General features: G+C 41.1%; 1 protein-coding gene across 2 annotated transcripts in view; it reads right to left on the bottom strand.

The window, feature by feature from the left end:
* The window catches only part of LOC137653588 (cold shock domain-containing protein CG9705), an 86,177-nt gene that overhangs the window by 22,084 nt on the left and 42,157 nt on the right, over window positions 1–21,936 (bottom strand). Inside the window, exon 4 of one of the 2 annotated variants that reach the window (XR_011046521.1) lies at window positions 5,798–6,034. Coding sequence is in view for 1 of the 2 variants with exons in the window: in XM_068387120.1 (XP_068243221.1) it covers window positions 5,863–6,034 (172 nt within the window). In the remaining variant the exon portion in view is untranslated. Of the gene's footprint in view, window positions 1–5,679; window positions 6,035–21,936 lie in introns of those variants that run through there. The other variant, XM_068387120.1, reaches the window with a different exon arrangement.

Below are 21,936 nucleotides of genomic sequence, written 5' to 3'. Positions count from 1 at the left end.
CTGGCATGCAAAACCTCCAATGTCGAGAAAGTGTGGGGCACAATCTACTTGATCGGCTGGAACAGAAGTAGTTCCTTGGGTTAGAAAAATAGCACTAGAGTAATTCCTCGGGTTGAGAAATATGATTTTATCCTTACAAATTTTTGCGAGGAAGAACCGATAAAGGCATCACAAAGGCGGGTTAGACCTTGGAGGGCTTTCAAAGTGCCAATCAATGGCTGTTATCCCTCCCCTAAGAGGTGTAGAGGTTGCCTCAGGAGGTCAATATCATGGAGTGAAAAACCCTTGGAGATCAGACATTCTTGAAAATCTCTGCCTATGTCAATAATTAATTTGATGTTGTTCGAAGAATCCTTCTTCCCCTTAGGGCATTCACTGGCCTACCTGTTAATAGAATAGGGCAATACCCCTGTAGAGGAAGAAGGGAAAATTAAACAATAATTGGGCTCCTTCGGAGACAAACTGCTTCTGGCTCTCATGCTCAAATAGACTAAAGGAAAGTGTAATTGTCCTTTGTTGGCGAGGGGCCCTGCTGACAATTGTATTAGCACGAGGTGACATCTCGGCGATTGTACTAGCACTGAGATCAGACATGGAGAAATCACCTGTTCCAATTCCCCATCATGCAAACAAGTTGGAAGATCTTGACATCTGGAAAAATCTCCAAAGCATGGGAAGATCTTTTATCATGAACCAGTCTCTTGAATCATGAAACAGTCTCTGCATATAAAATCTTGCTCATTGATGATTCCGGTGATTGGGAGTGTGGAGACCAATTTCATGGAAATCCGACAAATAGAGATGAGTTGGGTCTCGGTGGGGTGGGGGTGGGGGTGGGGGGATTACTGCTCAGGGCTGTTTTCCTCTTAAAAAGGATCCTTTCTTGCTTTTTAAACGCACTATATCCTCAACTGAAACATATTCTCAGGGATTCCTCATACATATCCTCTTGTCTTGCATTCAAAGTGATAACGTACTTGAAAACCTTTCTAGAGTGGATACATTCACAGTAGAGAACTCACTGTCCCTCCTACGTGTACATGGGGAGAGATCAGTTAGTCAAAAACCTGTGGCTGCTCGTTCTTCTTGTACTTCAACAGACTACTACTTCTTTTCCAGAAGTAGCAGCATCCGTATGTAGAGTTGAGAGCACTGCACTTATTACGATACCGAGAGGTGTGTCAACCTTTCTTCCAACTAAGGGATAATTTTTGGCACATATTCCCCTCAGTACATGACCAAGCACAGGTAGCAGGAGCAATGCGTACCTATACTTCTTACCAGAATGAGATATTTTTTGGCACACAACCACTTCTCTCTCTCTAGAGAGGGAGAGAGATTGTTCGATCATCAAGTATAGTGGAAGATGGGAGGCACCCTTCATCCACTAATCTTGTGCGCACTTCTTAGGAAAGAGAGAGAGAGAGAGAGAGAGAGAGAGAGAGAGAGAGAGAGAGAGAGAGAGAGAGAGAGAGAGAGAGAGTGAGTGAGTGTGTGTGTGTGTGTGTGTGTGTCAACCATCCAGGAAAGGGAAAGAATGGGGAAGTGCTTCATTTCTACCGACAGTGGACATGCTCGTTCCCATTAGAAATTGAGCACAGGTAGTAGATGGGTGAGCACCATTTCACCTTATGAAATATTCTCCGTACCACACTGCCTCTCCCCCGGGGAAAGAAACAGTAGGAATCATATACATGACTCCTAACGATCAGTCTTCCTAGACTTTTACAATGACATCTTATACTTGCTGTTCTCTAAGGAATTGCAAAAATTGATCAATCTTCCTTGACTTTTACGATGACATCGTATACTTGCTGTTCTTCTAAGATGTTGTACAAAATGAGGCAGAGGAGAAGGGAGAACTTGAAGTTCCTATTCTACATAGCCGATGACAACAGTTTCAAGGGGAAAGAGACCCCATTGACTCACGAAGAGACAGCACAAGCAGGATATACATCTTAATGCCATTCCTGAGTGAGGAAGACACACTTGGAAAGGCAATGCCCCTCCCCTTAACACTCGACGGAAGCAGAACTTCCTCGGACAATAAAACCAACTTCTTTAGGCTCACATTGTTATAGTTGTAAGGCTACGCTCACAAGGGATAAAACAACAACAGAGATGTCATCTGACCGAAACAAATACAGGATATTAGATAATGACAGGTATCACAGAAACCTGTCTGGCATTTACAGTTTTTAGGAAATACTACAATATTATATTCCATCTAAAAGAAAAAGTAAAAAATTAAAATATCTGAATTTATGAGGCACTAGAGCAATATGAGTATAATGAACTGCAGCTTAAGTCAAAGAGAGGGTTGCTTTACATTCCTCCCGCCAGCAACTATGTTTACCTCGTTAAAATTTTCAACGAGCGTTCCAGCTTCACTCAAGTCATTGCGCCATTTAAAGGACAATGGCTTGTATTCATATAGGAACAAAGCAAATATAACAGAAGAATTTCAAATTCCAGTAAGAGATAAAAAATAAGTGTCTACAATTCTGGTGTAGTTGTAATGTTAAACTGAAGTAACAATGCCATGAGGTACTAGCACTCCCCATATACAAAGTTATAAAAAAATAAAAGTTACACTGTATAATACAGTAAAAGTTATGGGCTGAATATATAGATGGATATAAAACTGATTTAGAAAAATAACATTCTATGGTTTAAACAAACATTTCCCTTACACGATATACCACTTGCAAAAGTGAAAAGAATTACTAAAATCATTATCCCCTAGAATTATCTAGAGAGCACTATAAAGATATGATAAATCAGTGTTCACCATCTGGCAAAAATTACAGCATATACTGAAGAAGAATATATACCTGCATTAATAAAATTCTTTATGCACAAAAATAAACAGACAGAATGCACTTTTATTTCCTTTTTAATTTTCAAGATTGGTCGGCCTTCTTTCAACAGCAAAGCTTCACAAGCTTATGACCTACAGTAACCATCAAAACCACTTCTATTCTTTACAATAAAGAATTATACTGTTAAATAATATAATGGCCCTCATTAATCAAAATTTTACAGCAATAAGGATATGCCAACAGTCCTGAGAACACAACTGACATCAAGGCTACTAATTCTAAAAAAAAAAAATTACTGTACTGTAAATGTAAGGGGTGCCATGTATCAGATAACTGGTAAACATTATCACTTATTACTTGAAGGCTTAGTTCAAGACTAAATCAACCCAAAGCCACCTATTATTCCATTTTGTTTACTTTGCAATGAAGGCATCTATTTCATTATAGACCTACCTTCACAAAATACATAGAGCCCAAAAATTTTATTTTCCTGTCCGGGCCTACATATGCTGAAACTTCACGATTACACGAAACTACTACTACTAATCATCCACAGGTCTTAAATCATCACAAATGATGACATATATGAAAAAATCCTCATTTACATATATAATACTGTACATTAACCTGCTAGTAGGGATATTATATTAATACAATTAACATATAGTACATACAAAAATACATGCAAGATTCCAATACTCCCTACAACTTTTTTATTTTATGAAAAATAATAATCAAAATTCCAAGATATGATTAAAATTTGATAATTTTCCAGTCTTTATTTCCTAACAAGGTTATACTGATTAAAAAGGGACACAACTAAATTTCAGCTGCATTTTGCTTATGAATACTAACAGACAAAACATAGACCGAGCTTTACTTTTAGCCAAATGTATTTTAAAATCCACTAGGTCAACAAGTGATGCACATCCCATGATGAGTATTGATACCAAAATAATTTGAATAACTTATTATTCCCTTCCTATTATCATTATTGTCTTGGACACCCTTTAATATTATCACCTTTCCTACTATTTTCCATTAAGATAATAGCAAACAGCTTTGGATATGCAAACTTACCTATTTCCTTCATTTAATAATCATAAATTAATTTACATTAACATTCAGAATGCTTTGCATACCCCTTATAAATTTGAAATAATTCTTCACTACAGAATAGAGTACTGTAAGTACTCTCACAAATAGTGACCATATATGATGTATCATCAATATCTTATTAGTGTGCAGCTTCAAAATGTTGCACTACCAGTCTATAAATATCATGATGAGACTAATCAAAAGATATACAGAATGATGGTCATTTATGTTCAAAGTTTCTGAAATATCCAAGTGTGAAATAATATATCCAAAGTTGAATAGGAAAAGTTCAGCAAATACTATTATCCTAAAGTTTACAATGAATTAAGAATTCATTGGGCTTCACCAAAAAAAACTCTTATATCATTAATGCTGAGCAAATGCAATGCCATGGGATCTGCATACCCCACATATCACATGCAAAAGTTTCAAAAGTTTTGAAGAATGTTGAGAAATACTTGGGATGACTGTAAGGATAAATAGTTTTTCCCATAAGATATTCTCTACACTACTACCACAACAAGGCCCAAGGCTGATAACAGGCACACCTAATACAGTATATAGACACATTTCACAAACTTATTTTTCAATTTTTACAGAAACACTAAGCAAACAAGTACAATTTACATTGACCACAAGTCCATCTATATCAATACATAAAAAGCAAAAGGTGTTCAATAAGCATCAATACTGTAGTGTATAAAAATTGAACAGGGAAAGTAATAAAAAAAACAGCTAATTATCAAAAAAATTCTTTAAACTTAACCTCTATATTTTCCAGTCATGTAACTTATAATTTATATGAACTTGAAGGTAGGTAGGTCACACACACACAAAGATATCAGCCAAGCTTTGTAACTATAACAATATTAAAACACTTCAATCAAGTAGTTACTACTCTGCTAATTATGAAAAAAAAAAATATCTACAGACAAATTGCTTAAATTTTCCTACAAGAACTACAAGTGAACACTGGTCAAGAAACTTCAAAAGTAACGTAAAGCAAAATTCAAAGAAGGTACAATAGCTGAGTAACACAAAAAAATATTCAATAAGTAGTTAAATTTCTACAGCCCATATAACTAAAACAACCAAGTACTGAACTTCGTTTAACCATGCCAAGTTAATGTATTTTGTTCTAAAAAAATATCTGAAATGATGGTACAGCCAATGAAAAATGTGATATAAAAGGGCAATGTTATCAAATTCAAGTCACTTTAATAAACATACCTAACAATTATAATGAGCATGAAAAATCTTAAGACAACATATTCTAAATATAAATGCATACATATTTAAAGAATGAAGCACTCAACTTCTATTTTTTTGGACAGTGAGTCGAACCTGAAAAAAACCCTACAAACAAATTCGGTTTTTGGTCAAATTCAAACATAGCTACTGCCCAAAGGCAATCATTGTCAAATCTTTTATCTTATATACTGTACCTCTGCAAAGTAAGACAAATAGGTAAATTAATGCTTTGGCATACACAACAATTAAATTTTCCCAAATCCTTCGTATTTCCACCATCTATGAATGTTTCAAACATACCGTAGAATCCTGAACTTTACCGCCGATGTTAATATAAATTGGGACAGCTAAATTTAAAGGATAACCTAAAACCAAGAAGTATCAATATATATATAAAGTACAGAGTAACTATCCAATGCAGGAGGTTCACTTCAATATGAAAAAAACTTTCATTCAAATTCATCATCATCTACACATATTGACGCAAAGGGCCTCGGTTAGATTTCGCCAGTTGTCTCTATCTAGTTTAAATTAGTATGGAAAAAATATCAAACCAATACAATTTTCTATAATATGGCAAAAGCAAAACCGTATGAATGTAAGAAAATGCAACCTCTTACGATTACCTTAAATGCCTTGTAACTATAAAGAGCAGGCCCTAAACATTCTTGGAAAGTACAGTACATGAATCTTAAGTTTGATGATGCTCCTCTTCAGGTAAACAGTCCCAGCGATGATGAACCTCAGGTGTAAAGTTGATGATCTTAACATGGGTGGCTTGACATTTTTCCCTTTTGGGAGGAATTGGACACAAACGGTAGGTTACTTCATCTCCCTCAAGAGGGATGTATTCTCCTTCAATACTGAAACAAAGAGTATTGTGAGAATCACATGATTCTACTACATTCAACATTCAGAAAAGAATCTATCGTGCCAATTAGCAATATTTACCTGATCCAAAACACACTAAGAAAACTACTTCAGCCTTTGAGAGAAAATTACTCAATACAATCATAAATTTCACTGAAAAAACCTTTGGATTTAGACTTATGAATCTGGGCCATAAAGCATGTTCCTGGAGCTGGGTAAGCCCTTCATTTCCAATATGCAACTTTAGGAAAACACTTCAGCTGCCCCATGTAGTTGAATAACACACGCTAGTAAACTATAACGGTATTTCCTTTCTTTTGCATCTCTTGCCCTCTCCTGCACTGATAATATTAACCTCTTTAAGCTTGCTATCTCTTGTCTTGTACTGTTTGAATTTTCTCTTACTTGTTCTCAACTATATATATAGCCTATATACGCTTGTTGTCTTGTTGAATGTTAGTGCATTCACCTTGTCTCTCTGTTAGAACCAAACAGATACGTTACCACATTGGTCTATAAAAATCTTCATTTCCATGTTTTTTGTTTTACTGATAATTACAGAAAATGATATTTTAATTATAAAATAAATTTTTGAATATACTTACCCGGTGAATATATAATAGCTGCAACTCTGCGGCTCGACAGAAAACACACTCAAAAAACTCGCGAGCGATCGCTATGAAGGTTGCGGGTGTGCCCACCAGCGCCAACTGTCGGCCAGATACCACTCTTGTATGTAAACAAAACCTTCAATTCTTCTCGTCCCGCTGCGTCTCTATTGGGGAGGAAGGGAGGGTCATTTAATTTATATATTCACCGGGTAAGTATATTAAAAAATTTATTTTATAATTAAAATATCATTTTTAAATATTTAACTTAGCCGGTGAATATATAATAGCTGATTCACACCCAAGGAGGTGGGTAGAGACCAGAGTTAATTATGTTTACAGCGTATAAGCTATGAGTTTTTTCATTTTGACAGTTATCAATATAACAAAACCAAAATATATAGGTACCTGGTAAGGAAGTTGACTTAGACGATTACTCTGCCTTGTAAGTCTGTCTTCCTCACGGAGCCCAGCGATCCTCTTAGGATGCTGAAAGACTCCCAGGAGCTGAAGTATCAAGGGTTGCAACCCATACAACAGGACCTCATCAAACCCCTAATCTGGGCGCTCTCAAGAAATGACTTTGACCACCCGCCAAATCAACCAGGATGCGAAAGGCTTCTTAGCCTTCCGAACAACCCATAAAACAATATTAAAAACATTTCAAGAGACAGATTAAAAGGATATTGGAATTAGGGAAGTGTAGTGGTAGAACCCTCACCCACTACTGCACTCGCTGCAACGAATGGACCCAGTGTGTAGCAGTCCTCGTAAAGAGTCTGGACATCTTTTAAGTAAAATGACGCGAACACTGACTTGCTTCTCCGAAAAGTCGCGTCCATAATACTTTGCAAAGATTTATTTTGCTTGAAGGCCACGGAGGTTGCTGTATCTCTAACTTCGTGCGTCTTAACCTTAAGCAAACATCGGTCTTTCTCATTCAAGTGAGAATGAGCTTCTCGTATTAAAAAAATCTGATAAAAAATGACAAAGCATTCTTTGACATAGGCAATGAAGGTTTCTTAACTGAGCACCATAATGCCTCATATTTCCCTCGTAATGACTTAGTACGAGCTAAATCGAACTTAAGAGCTCTAACAGGACATAATACTCTTTCCAGTTCGTTGCCTACGATCTCTGATAAGCAAGGAATATCAAAAGATTTAGGCCAAGGACGAGAAGGCAGTTCATTTTTGGCCAGGAAACCAAGTTGAAGTGAACAAATGGCTTTTTTCTGTAGAAAAGCCGATGTTCTTACTGAAGGCATGAAGTTCATTGACCCTTTTAGCCGAAGCCAAGCACACTAGGAAAAGTGTCTTGAGGGTGAGATCCTTCAGGGAGGCTGAATGTAATGGCTCAAACCTGTCTGACATGAGGAACCTTAGGACCACGTCTAAGTTCCATCCAGGAGTTGCCAAACGACGTTCCTTAGAGGTCTCGAAAGACTTAAGGAGATCTTGGAGATCTTTATTGTTGGAAAGATCTAAGCCTCTATGTCGAAAGACCGAAGCTAACATGCTCCTGTAGCCCTTAATCGTGGGAGCTGAAAGGGAGTGAACCTTTCTCAGATGTAAAAGAAAATCTGCGATTTGGGCTACAGAGGTACTGGACGAGGACACAGATGCTGACTTGCACCAGTCTCGAAAGACTTCCCACTTCGACTGGTATACTCTAATGGTAGAAGCTCTCCTCGCTCTTGCAATCGCACTGGCTGCCTCCTTCGAAAAGCCTCTAGCTCTTGAGTGTCTTTCGATAGTCTGAAGGAAGTCAGACGAAGAGCGGGGAGGCTTTGATGGACATTCTTTACGTGGGGCTGACGTAACAGATCTACCGTTAGAGGAAGACTTCTTGGAAAGTCTACCAGCCATTGAAGTACCTCGGTGCACCACTCTCTCGCGGGCCAGAGGGTAGCAACCAACGTCAACCTTGTCCCTTCGTGAGAGGCGAACTTCTGCAGTACCTTGTTGACTATCTTGAATGGTGGGAATGCATATAAGTCCAGAAAAGACCAATCCAGTAGAAACGCGTCTATGTAGATTGCTTCTGTATCTAGGACTGGAGAGCAATAGATTGGAAACCTTTTGGTCAACGAGGAGGCAAAGAGGTCTATGGTGGGTTGACCCCAAGTAGCCCAAAGACTCTTGCCCACGTCATTGTGGAGGGTCCATTCCGTGGGTATCACCTGACCCCTCCGACTGAGACAGTCTGCCAAGACGTTCAAGTCCCCCTGGATGAATCTCGTCAACAGAGAGATGCCTCGAATTCTTGACCATAAGAGAAGGTCCCTTGCGATCTCGAGCAGCGTGAAGGAGTGTGTGCCTCCTTGCTTGGAGATGTACGCCAAAGTTGTGGTGTTGTCTGAGTTGCCTCTACCACTAAGTTTCGAAAAAGCCTTCTAATATCATCAAGGCCAAGTGGACTGCTAATAGCTCCTTGCCGTTGATGTGCATGCTCTTCTGACTTGAGGTCCACAGACCCGAGCATTCCCGACCGTCCAGGGTCGCACCCCAACCCAAATCCGACGCGTCTGAGGACAACACATGGTTTGGGTTCTTGACTGCTAGGGATAGTCCCTCTCTCAGACTGATATTGCTGTCCCACCATTTCAGGCATGCCTTTACTGGTTCGGAGACTGGGAATGATACCATCTCTAATGTCTTGTCCTAGTTCCAGTGAAAGGCTAGATGGAACCGGAGAAGCAGAAGGTGTAGTCTCCCTAGTGAGACAAACTGCTCCAGGGATGAGAGAGTCCCTACGAGACTGTTCCAACTCCTGACTGAATAAACGTTTCGTTTCAGCATTAGTTGGACTTCGAGCAGGGCTTGACTGCGAATCTCCATCCCCAAATATAGAATAATCTGGGATGGGATCAGTTGGGACTTTTAGGTTGACCAAAAGTCCCAACTCCCTGGCCAGACTCAACGTCCAATGTAGATCCTGCAGACAGTGAAGACTGGACGATGCTCTGAGAAGCCAGTCGTCCAAGTACAGGGAGGCTCGGATCCCCGATAGATGGAGGGATTTTGCCACATTCCTCATGAGCCTCGTAAACACGAGAGGCGCAGGACTGAGGCCAAAGCACAGGGCTCGAAACTGGTACCCCACATTCCTGTAAACAAAACCTCAGAAACGGTTGGGAATCCGGGTGTATAGGAATGTGGAAGTATGCCTCCTGAAGGTCAAGAGAGACCATCCAGTCGTCTTCCATAAATGCTGTCAAGACAGCCTGGTAGACTTCATCGTGAAGTTTGTCTTGACAATGAACACATTGAGCGCACTTGCCTCTTACGTACTCCTGCAGTGAACATGGCTGCCAAAGCCTTGTTTATGCATGACATAATTGTACAGCAAAACTTCAAAGGCTCGAAAATAGCTGTGAAGTCGACCTGTAAAATCTTGGAGCGTCTCATGGCCAGGCGCCAGGGAGAGTCTATGAGGTTTGAGAAGTCTATCTGGGCAGAGGCAGGAACTCCCAAGCCGAGAACTTCTCTCGTGTCATATCAGACTCTCGCTCTATAAGCCAGTTGAAAGAAGGTAAAGCAAAGGCTGTCTCCCCCAAACTCCTCCTGGTGATAAACCAGTCGCCTAGCAAACGTAAAGCTCTCTTAGAAGAATGAGAGAGCACTAGCTTATAAAACAACGGCTTCGAAGTAGCTAGGCCTAGTGTAAGCTCTGACGTTTAGGCGAACGAGGAGCAGCAGTTGCAAAAAGATCCGGACAAAGATCCTTAAAAATCAGCATGAGGGGGAACAGCAACTTCCTCATCTGAAGGAACCTTGTCCGATAATAGCAGAGTCTCAAGCAAGGGAGAGACCTACCGTGGTGGCAATGCTTTACAAGCAGAGTCCACACGCACTGGTGCATTAGTAGCGGACCAGGACGCAACGTCATGTAACTGCTTGACAGTCTGTGAACTGTCATCAACAACAGGTGCGTGAGACCAGGACGCAACGTCATGTAACTGCTTGACAGTCTGTGAACTGTCAACAACAACAGGTGCGTGAGGACGCACAGCGTCCACTCGAGACTGCTTTGACCGCCTAGACTGAGCAGTCAAAACAACTCTAGAATGCGGAGGTTGACGCTCAGCGTCAAAACAAGTCAACTCCGATTGTTAGCGAACGTCCTGAACGTCAACAGGAGCATCAGCAAGTGGCCTAACGTCCAAATGTGGCTGAAAATCCACACGAGACCGCATCGAGTGTGGTTCTAAACAACCTGACTGACGTGACTTGGCTACGCCAACGTCAACAGGACGCACAAAGGAACGTTAGGGTGACTGAAGGCCAGGATCTCGACGAGATAAACGGCTAGGCTCAACGGACTTATCGGTAGAATAGTCTTCCATAAGGGAGGCAAGCTTATTCTGCATGTCTTGCCGTACAACCCATTTAGGATCAACGGGAATGGTTGCGGTAAGAGACAAGGGTAACGTCTGTGACCGCAAAACCTTGCCTACAAAAAGACTCTCGGAGTCTGTGTTACGCTTTTGTTAGGCGGCGAGCAGTCTTCCGATGACTGCAAAGGGTCAGAGCTGTCCTAATGGTTAAAACCAGGACGCTGGACCTGTCCTGAAAGGACTGACTTTCGCTTAAAGGGCCTCGAAACCTTGTTACACGGTTTCTTATGCGAAAAGCCTTCGGATGACGAGGAGAAAATCGTCTCTCTCGCCTTATGGTAGGGGTGATCTTGGTAAGATACACCCGATACCATAGAGGGAACGTCTGTTCGCTGATCAAGGCCTCTCGAACCCATAAGTCGTACGACATTACTTCTCCCCTGGGCTTGGGAGCTTGCAAGAGGTCCCGGACTAGGCGAACGACAGGCACGAACAGACGAACCCTCGGTCGCAACACTGATAACACTTTGCGCAATATCACTTTATCACTACGATTTTCTGTTTTGCACTTATTTCACTGAAATCTAATTTTTTAACAATTCACATTAGGTATGAATAAAACTGATTTCTACCTGAAACGCAATTCTACCCTCATCAAAAGGTTGTAATTGCGAAATCAGTCGTATAATGTAAGCACATTAATACCAGCAAAAAACAGTAAACATATTTTAAGATAAAAAAATCAGTGGCTGGGGAAGAGACTAAACACTAGTTCATTCAAAACTACGTTTTCAATCTCTCACCGTACATTGCCTTGGGACGAGAATAAAAAACTAAAAACGTTTTATCCTTTCTCCCCGTACAGAGACTAGGGACGAGAGTAACTCGAGAACAACGTTACCCGCTTGGGACAAGATAAAGATCGGAACGTTTTCTCTCCTCTCTCTCCCTCCGTCTCTATCTCTCTCTCTCTCTCTCTCTTGATTTCGCACCTAAGAGAAGAGCCCACTTACGTTTCGTCCAAAAAACAGGTTATTTGACCAAAGGAAAAAACTGAAAGGTTTTTCAATTAAAAAGTTCCTTTAAAATAGAATTTAAAACATTTAAGCTTTGAAAGAAGAATGAACAAAACGTCAGAATCGATTTACTCTTTCTGCAAAGTGAAACCGTGATACTCTCTCTCTCTCTATCGTAACGATAGAGCGCAAACTGCGTAGCATAAATAAACTAAACGTTAGTTCATCTTTGAAACAGTACGAAGACTATTCAAAGAAAATCTTTCATAAAATATCTATCAAAAAATATTCACTTAATAAGTTTTAAATCATTAGCTCTTTAAAAGCTATTTACGATTGAAAGGGCTCAACGTTGTTTAACTTCGGTTTCCAAGTTAGGACCGCCTACTCTCAGGAAAGGTCGCATATAAACAAATCATTAAAATTTATTTTGATGTTTATTATCAATGGAAAGCTAATCGAAGAGGCCTAATAAAGGCGGTTGAGATATAAAATATATAGAGGAAAATCTATAATTAATTTATAACGTGATAAGATAATTGCTAAAAGCCTAAACACACTTCCGTACTGAGGGAAGGGTCGGCCATTTAAAAGTCAAGGAAAGTCCAAAAAAACAATCCAAAGTCATCAAAAATTAAATCTATCCAAAAACGAGTTCAAGATTTAAGTTGAAGATAAAACACCTGTACTGCGAAAGCTCAAACCAAAATGAAGTACTTCACCAAATATGTTAAGAAAACTCCAGGTTCTACAGCGAGTATGAATACGTCTTGTCGTCAACGTCGACAGAGAAGAATTGAAGGTTTTGTTTACATACAAGAGTGGTATCTGGCCGACAGTTGGCGCTGGTGGGCACACCCGCAACCTTCATAGCGATCGCTCGCGAGTTTTTTGAGTGTGTTTTCTGTCGAGCCGCAGAGTTGCAGCTATTATATATTCACCGGCTAAGTTAAATATTTAAAAATTTTCAAAAGTTGGCTTTATTATCTATCGTATTTCACTCTAAACAACCAAAATACTTCTCCCTTCATGGTGAAGTGATTATAGAATAATTTTTCAGAAATATGTTTTTATGTAATTTTCTCAAAATAATGGTGAAACTGTGATTTTGTGTAATAAAAAAAAAAAAAAAAAAAACTTTATAAACATTGAAGTGACTGCTATTCCGTAATAATTCCACAATCAATAGCCTTCGAAGATATAGAAGTGCTAGTCAGTAACAATGGACTTTACGTTATACAGAAATGTAATGAAAATATAATTTTTCTTCCTTTAACACCAAAAGTAGCCTATAATGTATAATTCCTAAGGTATATGATAAACAAAAAACTGATAGCTAGAATCAGCATAATTCTGCCCTGAGAGAGAGAGAGAGAGAGAGAGAGAGAGAGAGAGAGAGAGAGAGAGAGAGAGAGAGAGAGAGAGAGAGAGAGAGAGAGAGAGAGTGTGTGTGTGTGTGTGTTACAAGAAGTTACAAAGATTTTGGATGTCTCAAAGACTTTTTAGTCCATCCACAGAGACTCCCTTTAATCTTTGGTAGAGTGATTTAGTTTAAGAATTTAAGAAAAATTCTTATGATCTTGTCTAACTTATTCTTGAACTCGTTTGATGTGTTAATGTTTACTACATCTGCTGGAAATCTATTGCAAGTATTTGCTATTTTGTATGTAAAGAAATTTCCACATTGATAGGTGTTGTATCTTTTCAATTCCAGTTTGCATCCCATACCTCTGGAATTTGTGCTAAGCTTCAATATATTGTTGTAATCTATATTTGTTATTTGTTTCAAGAATTTTGAATGCCTCTATTAACTGTCCCCTTAGTTGTCGAGTTTGAGCATCAAATAAGTTCAAACGTTCCATCTCTGTGTATATCCAAGTTGCCTCAGTGTTGGAACTGCTTCCCAAATACTCGGAGCCCAGAATTAGACTCCGTATTCTAGTGATGTGTACAGTTGTAGTAGTGTGTCTGTTTCTGTATTTGAATTGTCTCTTTATGTAGCCAGTAGAGAATTCGTAGTTTCAGTTAAAATTACAAATAAAATTACGACAGTGTTAAGGAGGAAAAGAAATTTATTTTATTTTATTTATAATTGTTTATTTTTTGCAATTTAATTTCATGGAAGTGATTCTGAATTTGTGATTTTTTAAATTAAACACTTATAAAATTAAAACAAAAATACGTTAGAAGTTCGAGCCACAAGTTAGGAAGTCAGTTGGAGTCACAAGCTTATGGAAGCAACTCCAAGAGTGTCATTCTTGTAAATTGTTCAACTTTATTTGCAGTCGTCAACTGTTTTAACTAATTATAGTGTATTTGCAACATGCTACTGGCCCCATCAGTACTTGTAAGTGCCCTGTACTTGTCTGAACAAAGTCGTCTCAAGTTCAGCATCTTGTGCCTCCGTTGGAAACCCAAAAGGACTAGCGTGGGTAAGTGGTTGAACGCCATAGCCGTTGTTCCAGTACAATATCTGGATAATTGTAAGCCTACCGTCTAACTCGGAACCTGAAACTATAGGGAATTGAAAACTACTGCTTCTGCCATAAAAATAAATAATATTCACTCGTGATCTACAAGAATTCACTACAAAGGAATAAAGAGACCGCGTAAAAGTGAATATAGCGACTCTGCCAGGATCAACTATGTTGTATTTACGCAGGCTACGCCCAAGAAAGGCATTTGCCATTTTGCTATGTGAACAGTTGATGCAGTTTTTTCTAAATGCATTTTTTTATTAGAAGTGTGTGCTTTCTATCACTATTATACTCTCTGATGCCATTATTGCGGAGTGGTTTTAATACAAGCCTTAACCGTAATTTTTCTTGCGTAAATTCAAAATCAGGGGCAAGGGCTACTGGTAATCTACAGCACTTTCGCAGTGAATAGGAAAGTGTTATTGATAACATGACAAATTCGTAGATAATTTGTACTTTTCCTAACTATACAAACCTTTCGTCGTAGCTGAAATGACGAGCCACTAAATTTTAACGAGGGTTAACTACCCATACCGCTAGTTAATGCGGGTAGGGGAGGGTAACTTGCTAACCCCCCCCCCCCCCCCCAACACACCTGTGATTGAGTCCACTTTGCTTGGAGGTAGGACTTTAAGGGGGATAGGGCTGGCGGGTAAGTTTGCTTAAATAGCTAAGGTTTGTACAGTTAGGAAAAATACAAATTATCTACGAATTTGTTATTTGTTCCATAACTGGAATACAAACCACGCTATTTAATAGGGGTGAATCACCCATTAGGTACGGTGGACGTCCCAGCCAATCTGGCTTTTGGCTTTACCCAGGGGCTCCTTATCTGAGTATGTCAGTACTCAAAAATAAGGAGTCCTCGCAGCTCGCTAGTCCACGACCTCCGCAAGCTGTGTGTTGAGGTATGTAGAAGTGTGACTCTCCAGGTAAAGTTATTCCGAGTTCTTTAGAAGGAAAAACTAGTTACACAAGGGAGCATGGTTTACCTGTAGTGGTTTGAGGTCAGCTGTGCAGAGAACCCAGGATGCTGCTTTCCCCAAGAGAGGGGAGAATGAAGAAAAGAATAAGGGCCAGTCAAATCTTTTCATTCACGCAGACTAAAACCGGGTAACAATTCCCTCAACCTTCTGCTACTTGTCCAATAAGGAGCTTGAGTTTTAAACCAGGTGTTGTGCAGCCACCACAGGACCGAAAGAAAAGGTATTGAGTCCCCTGTGGGTCACGTCTTGCAGGTAGTGGGATGTGAATGTGGTCTGACGATTCCACACCCCAGCTTGCAGAACCTGCATCACTGAGAAGTTTCTCTTGAATGCCAGGGACGTAGCTACGGCCCTGACATCATGAGCTCTGGGACGACGTGAAGGAGGGTCTGGCCATGCGAATCCATGCTGAGATGGTGTTCTTGGTGACCCTCCTCTTGGTCTTTTCTGTGCTGACGAATAGTGCAGGCACACAGGGACGGGCTGCAGCTGTTCCCTTAAGATACAGCCTCAAACTCCTCACTGGGCATAGTAAGAGATGGTCTGAGTCATCTTTTACAGTACAGAGACTAGAAATCCAGAAGGAGTCGAATCGTGGATCCGCTACTCCTGGGTTCTGAGTCTTACCAATAAACTCAGGGACGAAGCTGAACATTACCTCTCCCCATTCCCTTGAATGGGCGATGTTGTATGAGAGACCATGAAGTTCACTGACTCGTTTGGCCGAAGCCAAAGCTAGCAGGAACACTGTCTTCCTAGTCAGGTGGCGATCGGTTGCCTGGCATAATGGTTCATAGGGAGGTCTCTTACGAGACCTGAGAATTCGAACCACGTTCCATGGGGGAGGTCTCACTTCTGACTAAGGACAGGTAAGTTCATAACTCCGTAGGAGTAAGGAAAGTTCTAGCGATGAAGAAATGTCCATTCCTTGCAGTCTGAAGGTGAGGCTTAAGGCTGAGCAATAGCCTTTTACTGCCGAGACTGACATTACGCAAATAAATGAGGAACTCCGCTATTGCTGTAATAGTGGCATCGAGAGGAGAGATGCCCCTTCCACAACACCAACCACAGAAGACTTTCCACTTTGCCTGGTAGACTGCTGCTGATGACTTACGCAGGTATCCAGACATCCTAGTCACAACTTGTTGCGAAAATCCTCTCTGAGAGAGGAGATGCTGGATAGTCTCCAGGCGTGAAGTCGTAGCGAAGCTACGGCTTTGTGGAACATGTTGGCATGTTCTGTGTGATGCCATAGCGGAGCTATGAGGGTCATTGAAAGATTGACCAATGTTCTGGTCTTGTTGAGTACCCTCCTCATCAGACAGAACGGGGGAGAGGCATAAATTTTGATGTTGTCCCACCGTTGTTGGAATGCATCTTGCCAGAGAGCCTTGGGGTCTGGGACTCAAGAACAATACAGCAGGAGCCTGAAGTTCAGGGCCGTTGTGAAGAGGTCCACAGTCGGAGAACCCCACAAAGTCAGGACTTTGTTGGCTACTAGATGATCCAAAGACCACTTGGTACTCACTACCAGAGATGCTCTGCTCAGGTTGTCGGCAAGCACATTCTTCTTAGCCAGAACGAAGCGTGCCGATAGTGGTATCGAGTGGATTTCGGCCCATCTCAGTATCTCTACTGCTGCGAAAAAGTACCTCCTTGCTTGTTAATGTAAGCCTGGAACTGTTGAAGGGCCAAAAAGACGGCCTTCATCTCTAGGAGATTTATGTGGAGGTAGTCTTCTGACTCTGACCAGAGGCCTGAGGTCGTGTAGTGCAGCATGTGGGCCCCCACCCTTTTTTTGGAGCGTCTGAGAACAGCATTAAAATCCGGGGGGAGGATGAGAAGATCTACTCCCTTTCGTAGGTTCTCGTCTGCCCTCCACCACTGGAGGTCTGTCAGTTCCGCTGATCCCATGGGGATCCGGATGTCCGGGGAATTGTGAGTCTGATTTCACCGGGACTTGAGTTGCCACTGGAGGGATCTCACCCTGAGGCGACCATTGGGAACTAGACGGGCCAGCGATGAAAGGTGACCGAGAAGACGTAACCACGTTTGGGCTGGAAGTTCTTCTCGTCTGAGAAAATGTCTTGCGACCTTTCTCAGCCTTGTTATCCTGTCGTCTGATGGGAAGGCTTTGTGGAGATTGGTGTCTATAATCATGCCTAGATATACCAGTCTCTGTGTAGGAAGCAGAGAAGACCTCTCGAGATTTACCATGATCCCCAGATCTTGGCAAAGTCTCAGAAGTTTGTCTCTGTGTTGAAAAAGGGTTGACACCGAGTCTACTAGGATTAGCCAGTCGTCCAGGTAACGGAGGAGATGGATGCCAATCCTGTGTGCCCAAGATAACACTAGGACAAACACTCTGGTGAAAACTTGAGGTGCTGTGGAAAGACTGAAGCACCGCACCTTGAACTAGTACTTTCTGTTGTCTAGGCTGAATCTTAAGTACTTTCTTGAAGACGGATGGACTGGGATCTGGAAGTATGCGTCCTTTAGGCCCAGTGTACACAAGAAGTCCTGAGGTCTTACTGCTAATCTGACAGTGTCTGCCGTCTCCATGCTGAACGGAGTTTGTTTGACAAACTTGTTCAGGGCTGAGAGGTCGACGACTGGTCTCTAGCCTCCAGACGCCTTTCTTACAAGAAAGAGTCGACTGAAGAAGCCTGGGGACCCGTCATGGACCTCTTGGAGAGCGCCCTTCTTCAACAGGGTCTGGAGTTTTGCCCGAAGAGCCTGCCCCCTTGCCGATCCCATGGCAAGGGAGTCTATTGACACTAGATTCCTAGACGGATCACGGAGATTGTCCAGGAATTGGCCCTGAGTTGCTTCCACCTGTCTGAGAAACTTTGAAGGCATCCCCCCACTGGTGGAAATGCAGGGGGAGTGCTTATCCTAGCATTTGCGGCCTCGGCCGCTCCCTCTACGATTCTTTCTTCCCTTGGAGGACTTTTTGCCTTTCCTGTCCTTCACAGGAAAGGGCTTATTAGACATCGTTGTCTTCGCTGCTGGTTTTGTCGTCACGGTCTTGGTTGGACGGGACTGCTGAGGTGCTGGAGGTTTATAGGGCTTGGATGTCAAAGCCCTATGGAGGAGGGAGTCTCGATGAGACTTCCTCTACCTCTCAGCAGCTTGTTCCACGTCTCTAGGCTCAAACAGGTCGGCCCCCTCAAGGGAGGAATGTCTGAGCCTATTTATCTCGACGCTGGGGACCTGTTGGTGGAACCTCTCAGACACTGCATCTCGACATTTCAAGATAGTGTTTGCCCACAAGTTCGAGACTTGGTGGGCAAGAAACTCGATTGTGCGAGTGCCTGAGAGTAAAAAGGTCTCCATTGCCTTACTGGTACACTCCTTGGAGAAATCCTTGGATCATATCAGGAGACCCAAGGTCCCTAACCAGATGTCCAGCCACGAAGTAGCTTGCATCGCATACTTAGTGACCTTTTCTTGGTTAAGGACTTCGGCCGCCGAGAAAGAGACCTGCTGGCTGAAGAGTCTCTCAAGAGGGACTCCCCTGGTTAGCTCTTCTAGAGAGTGATGAAAGGGAAGAGCTGAACTGGGCTCCTCCAGAATCTCAAAGTACCTCCTCTGCTGTACGCGAGGAGGTGGGAGGGGCCTGTTTGTAGAGCCAGCACGGTTGGAGGAGACAAACTCAGAGAGCTGTTGGGCGATCTTGTCCCTGGTACTCTTCAACCCCTGAGACAAGGGAAAGGTTGCACTGGTCTTTGAGCGTTTCTGAGGGCCGAAGACGCGGTCTAAGACCGTGTCTTTGCCCTCTCGAGGGGGTATCTCTGGGTCGGAAAACCCATTGACAACCCGCATTAGTCAGAACCTGCCAGAATGCATGTTCTGATTCTTGTTGGTCTCCTCCTGATGTTGGACTCGCAGCAAAGTTTTTCTCCCTTCGAAGGAGAAATATTCCGTTTGGACTTCTTCTTCCACCGTCACCCAAACCTCTCCAACTGGGAGGAAGACCACTCCCTACACTCATTACACTTATTTTCACTATCACACCATTGGCCTATGTATACTGTACAGGACAAAGGGTGTGAGGATCAGTCTCCACCGCCGACATAAGCGTCCCAAAAGGGCGGCCGGAGAGTCCAGGGCAGGTGCACGTGGTCGCAGAAGTCAACTTCACAAACACACACTAAGAGAAAAAGAAAAAGCAAAAGTCATTAATGGCTGCCGATATTCGGCAAGGATGAAGAGCGGCAACGTCCGTTCACCATCCGAGCCAAAAGCAAAGTGAGCTCAATCACAGGTGTGTGAGGGGGGCAGTAACACGGTACCCTCCCCTACCCCCGCTAACTAGCGTTATGAGTAGTATACCCTCGTTAAAATTTAATGGCTCGTCATTTCAGCTACGCCGAAAGTAACATCCCCCCAATTAAATAGCGTGGTTTGTATTCCAGTTACGGAACAAACAGCTCTTTTATTTCCAAATGATAAAGAGATCAGTGGTCGTGACTCATTTATTGCTATGAAACGTGACAAACTCCTTATTAAATATGGATTTCTCAATAATACTGCCACACAAGTGAGTACTTTGTCAACTATTTCCGACATAGAAAAAAAGTCCATTATTGTGAAAAACTTTGTGCAGACAAGTAATAAATTTGATGAGAAGACTGAATCTATGAATGAATTTTTCGATTGTTTAGAAAGAAAGTTGAATAATAAAAATGTGGGTGACAAAGAAAAACGAAATATATTGGGATTATTGCTTCCCACAAGTTATTTTCAGCCATACTAAGACACTCTTAGCAAGGCTGATTAATTTTCACTGTATAAGAGAACCATTGATATTTTATTCAAGACAGTTAATCTTAATTTTGTGGCACAAGATTCTTTTACACATATTTTTGATCAAACAAAATATGCTGTAACTAAATGCAAAGATACCCTTACATCACTTGCTTGGGAGGAATTGGCTACTTGACTGCTATTCTTTAAGGGAATTCCAAAGGGAATTCATTTGCAAATATCTAACGACTGTCGTCCTGATGAACTTGATGAGTTGGATTTTACCATTCAACGGTTTGCAAGTAGTAGAAATCGCACCATAGACAGCTACTTCACAGATTACAAGGGCAAAACTGATAATCATGCATTCAATTATTCTTAAAAGGACCCAATAATTCCTTAAATTTAAGTTCTAGTAACAAGAACCAGGAGATCAAGACTTCAGTTAGAAGTGAATCTTTGAGTGAAAAAGAGTCTTCATTGCTCAAAAACTGAACATATGGTGGAATAATGTTGGATCAAATATTCTGAGAAACAGCCCAAACCCAAGAACATAAATTACACGTTTTGCAACAGGCGTGCACCATACAGAGATGGTGTGGAATTCATCGTAAAAGGAAATATTAATAATAAACATAGTTCTGATATCTTGATAGATTCTCGAGCTAGTATTTCTGCAATAAATGCTAAATTTTGCCCAAAGGATACAAAGGCTGGAGGGAAGATGACTCCATCATCTGTGATGAAAATAAGAATAGACACAAACTTTCAATAGTCATCAAGAGGGTATCTGTGAAAAATCACAAGCATGATGCTATCCTTCCTGTATTTGATCAAGAAAGTGGTTGCAAGTTGCTTCCTGACCCTCATGATGCTACCGTCACAGTAATACATCCAACAAGCTAGTGATAAAACTTCAGTTCCTCTTCAACCGCAACCATTTAAGGTACCTGCTGAGAGTTCTCCTATCACTTCTGCATCAGATATACCAGGTGGCGTCTCTATTCCTAACCCTTCCACATCAGGTGAGGTCTTTATTCCTAACCCTTCAGCTTCAAATATAGCTGAAGATCCAAGAGCCATTGATGAAAACAGAGAACCTGCCCCTCAGTGTACAAATTTTGACCTATTTAGTTCCTTGACTAAGGCAATAACTTCAAGTTTTATTAAATAGAGTCAAAATAATGATATTGAATGCAGAAAAATTTTCAATTTACTTGAATGCAATGAATCCATGTTCATTTCTCCACAAGTTGAGTTAGTAATGTACAATGATTTACTAAACGAAGTTAACAAAAGTGATTTATTTTCATATGCAATTTATGTACCGAAGAATCTAATTTCCTATTTTCTGTAACATTATCATGATAACAGTGGACATTTAAGTTATACGGCCGTGGCAAAACTATAAGTAGGAACTTTTATTTCCCTAATGTATTCAAAGAAATTCATGATTATGTGAATAGATGTGATGTATGTCAGTATGACACAAGTTAGATTCCATAACCTGTTCCTTCAGATATGATTGAATTAACATATGTACCATTTGCTCATATTTGTAGAGAATTTCTTAAACATTTTCAAACTAGTTATTCTGGAAAAACTTATTTATTCACCACTGTGGATGTTGCAACACATTTTGCAAATGCAATCCCTGTTAAAACTCTAACGGCTGAAGAATGTTTAGAGAAGTTAGTCAATTTTTATTTTTATAAATATG

The sequence above is a fragment of the Palaemon carinicauda genome, chromosome 14 (genome assembly GCF_036898095.1).
Source record: "Palaemon carinicauda isolate YSFRI2023 chromosome 14, ASM3689809v2, whole genome shotgun sequence".
Classification (NCBI taxonomy): Eukaryota; Metazoa; Arthropoda; class Malacostraca; order Decapoda; family Palaemonidae; genus Palaemon; species Palaemon carinicauda.
This window is presented reverse-complemented; position numbering and strand designations above follow the sequence as displayed.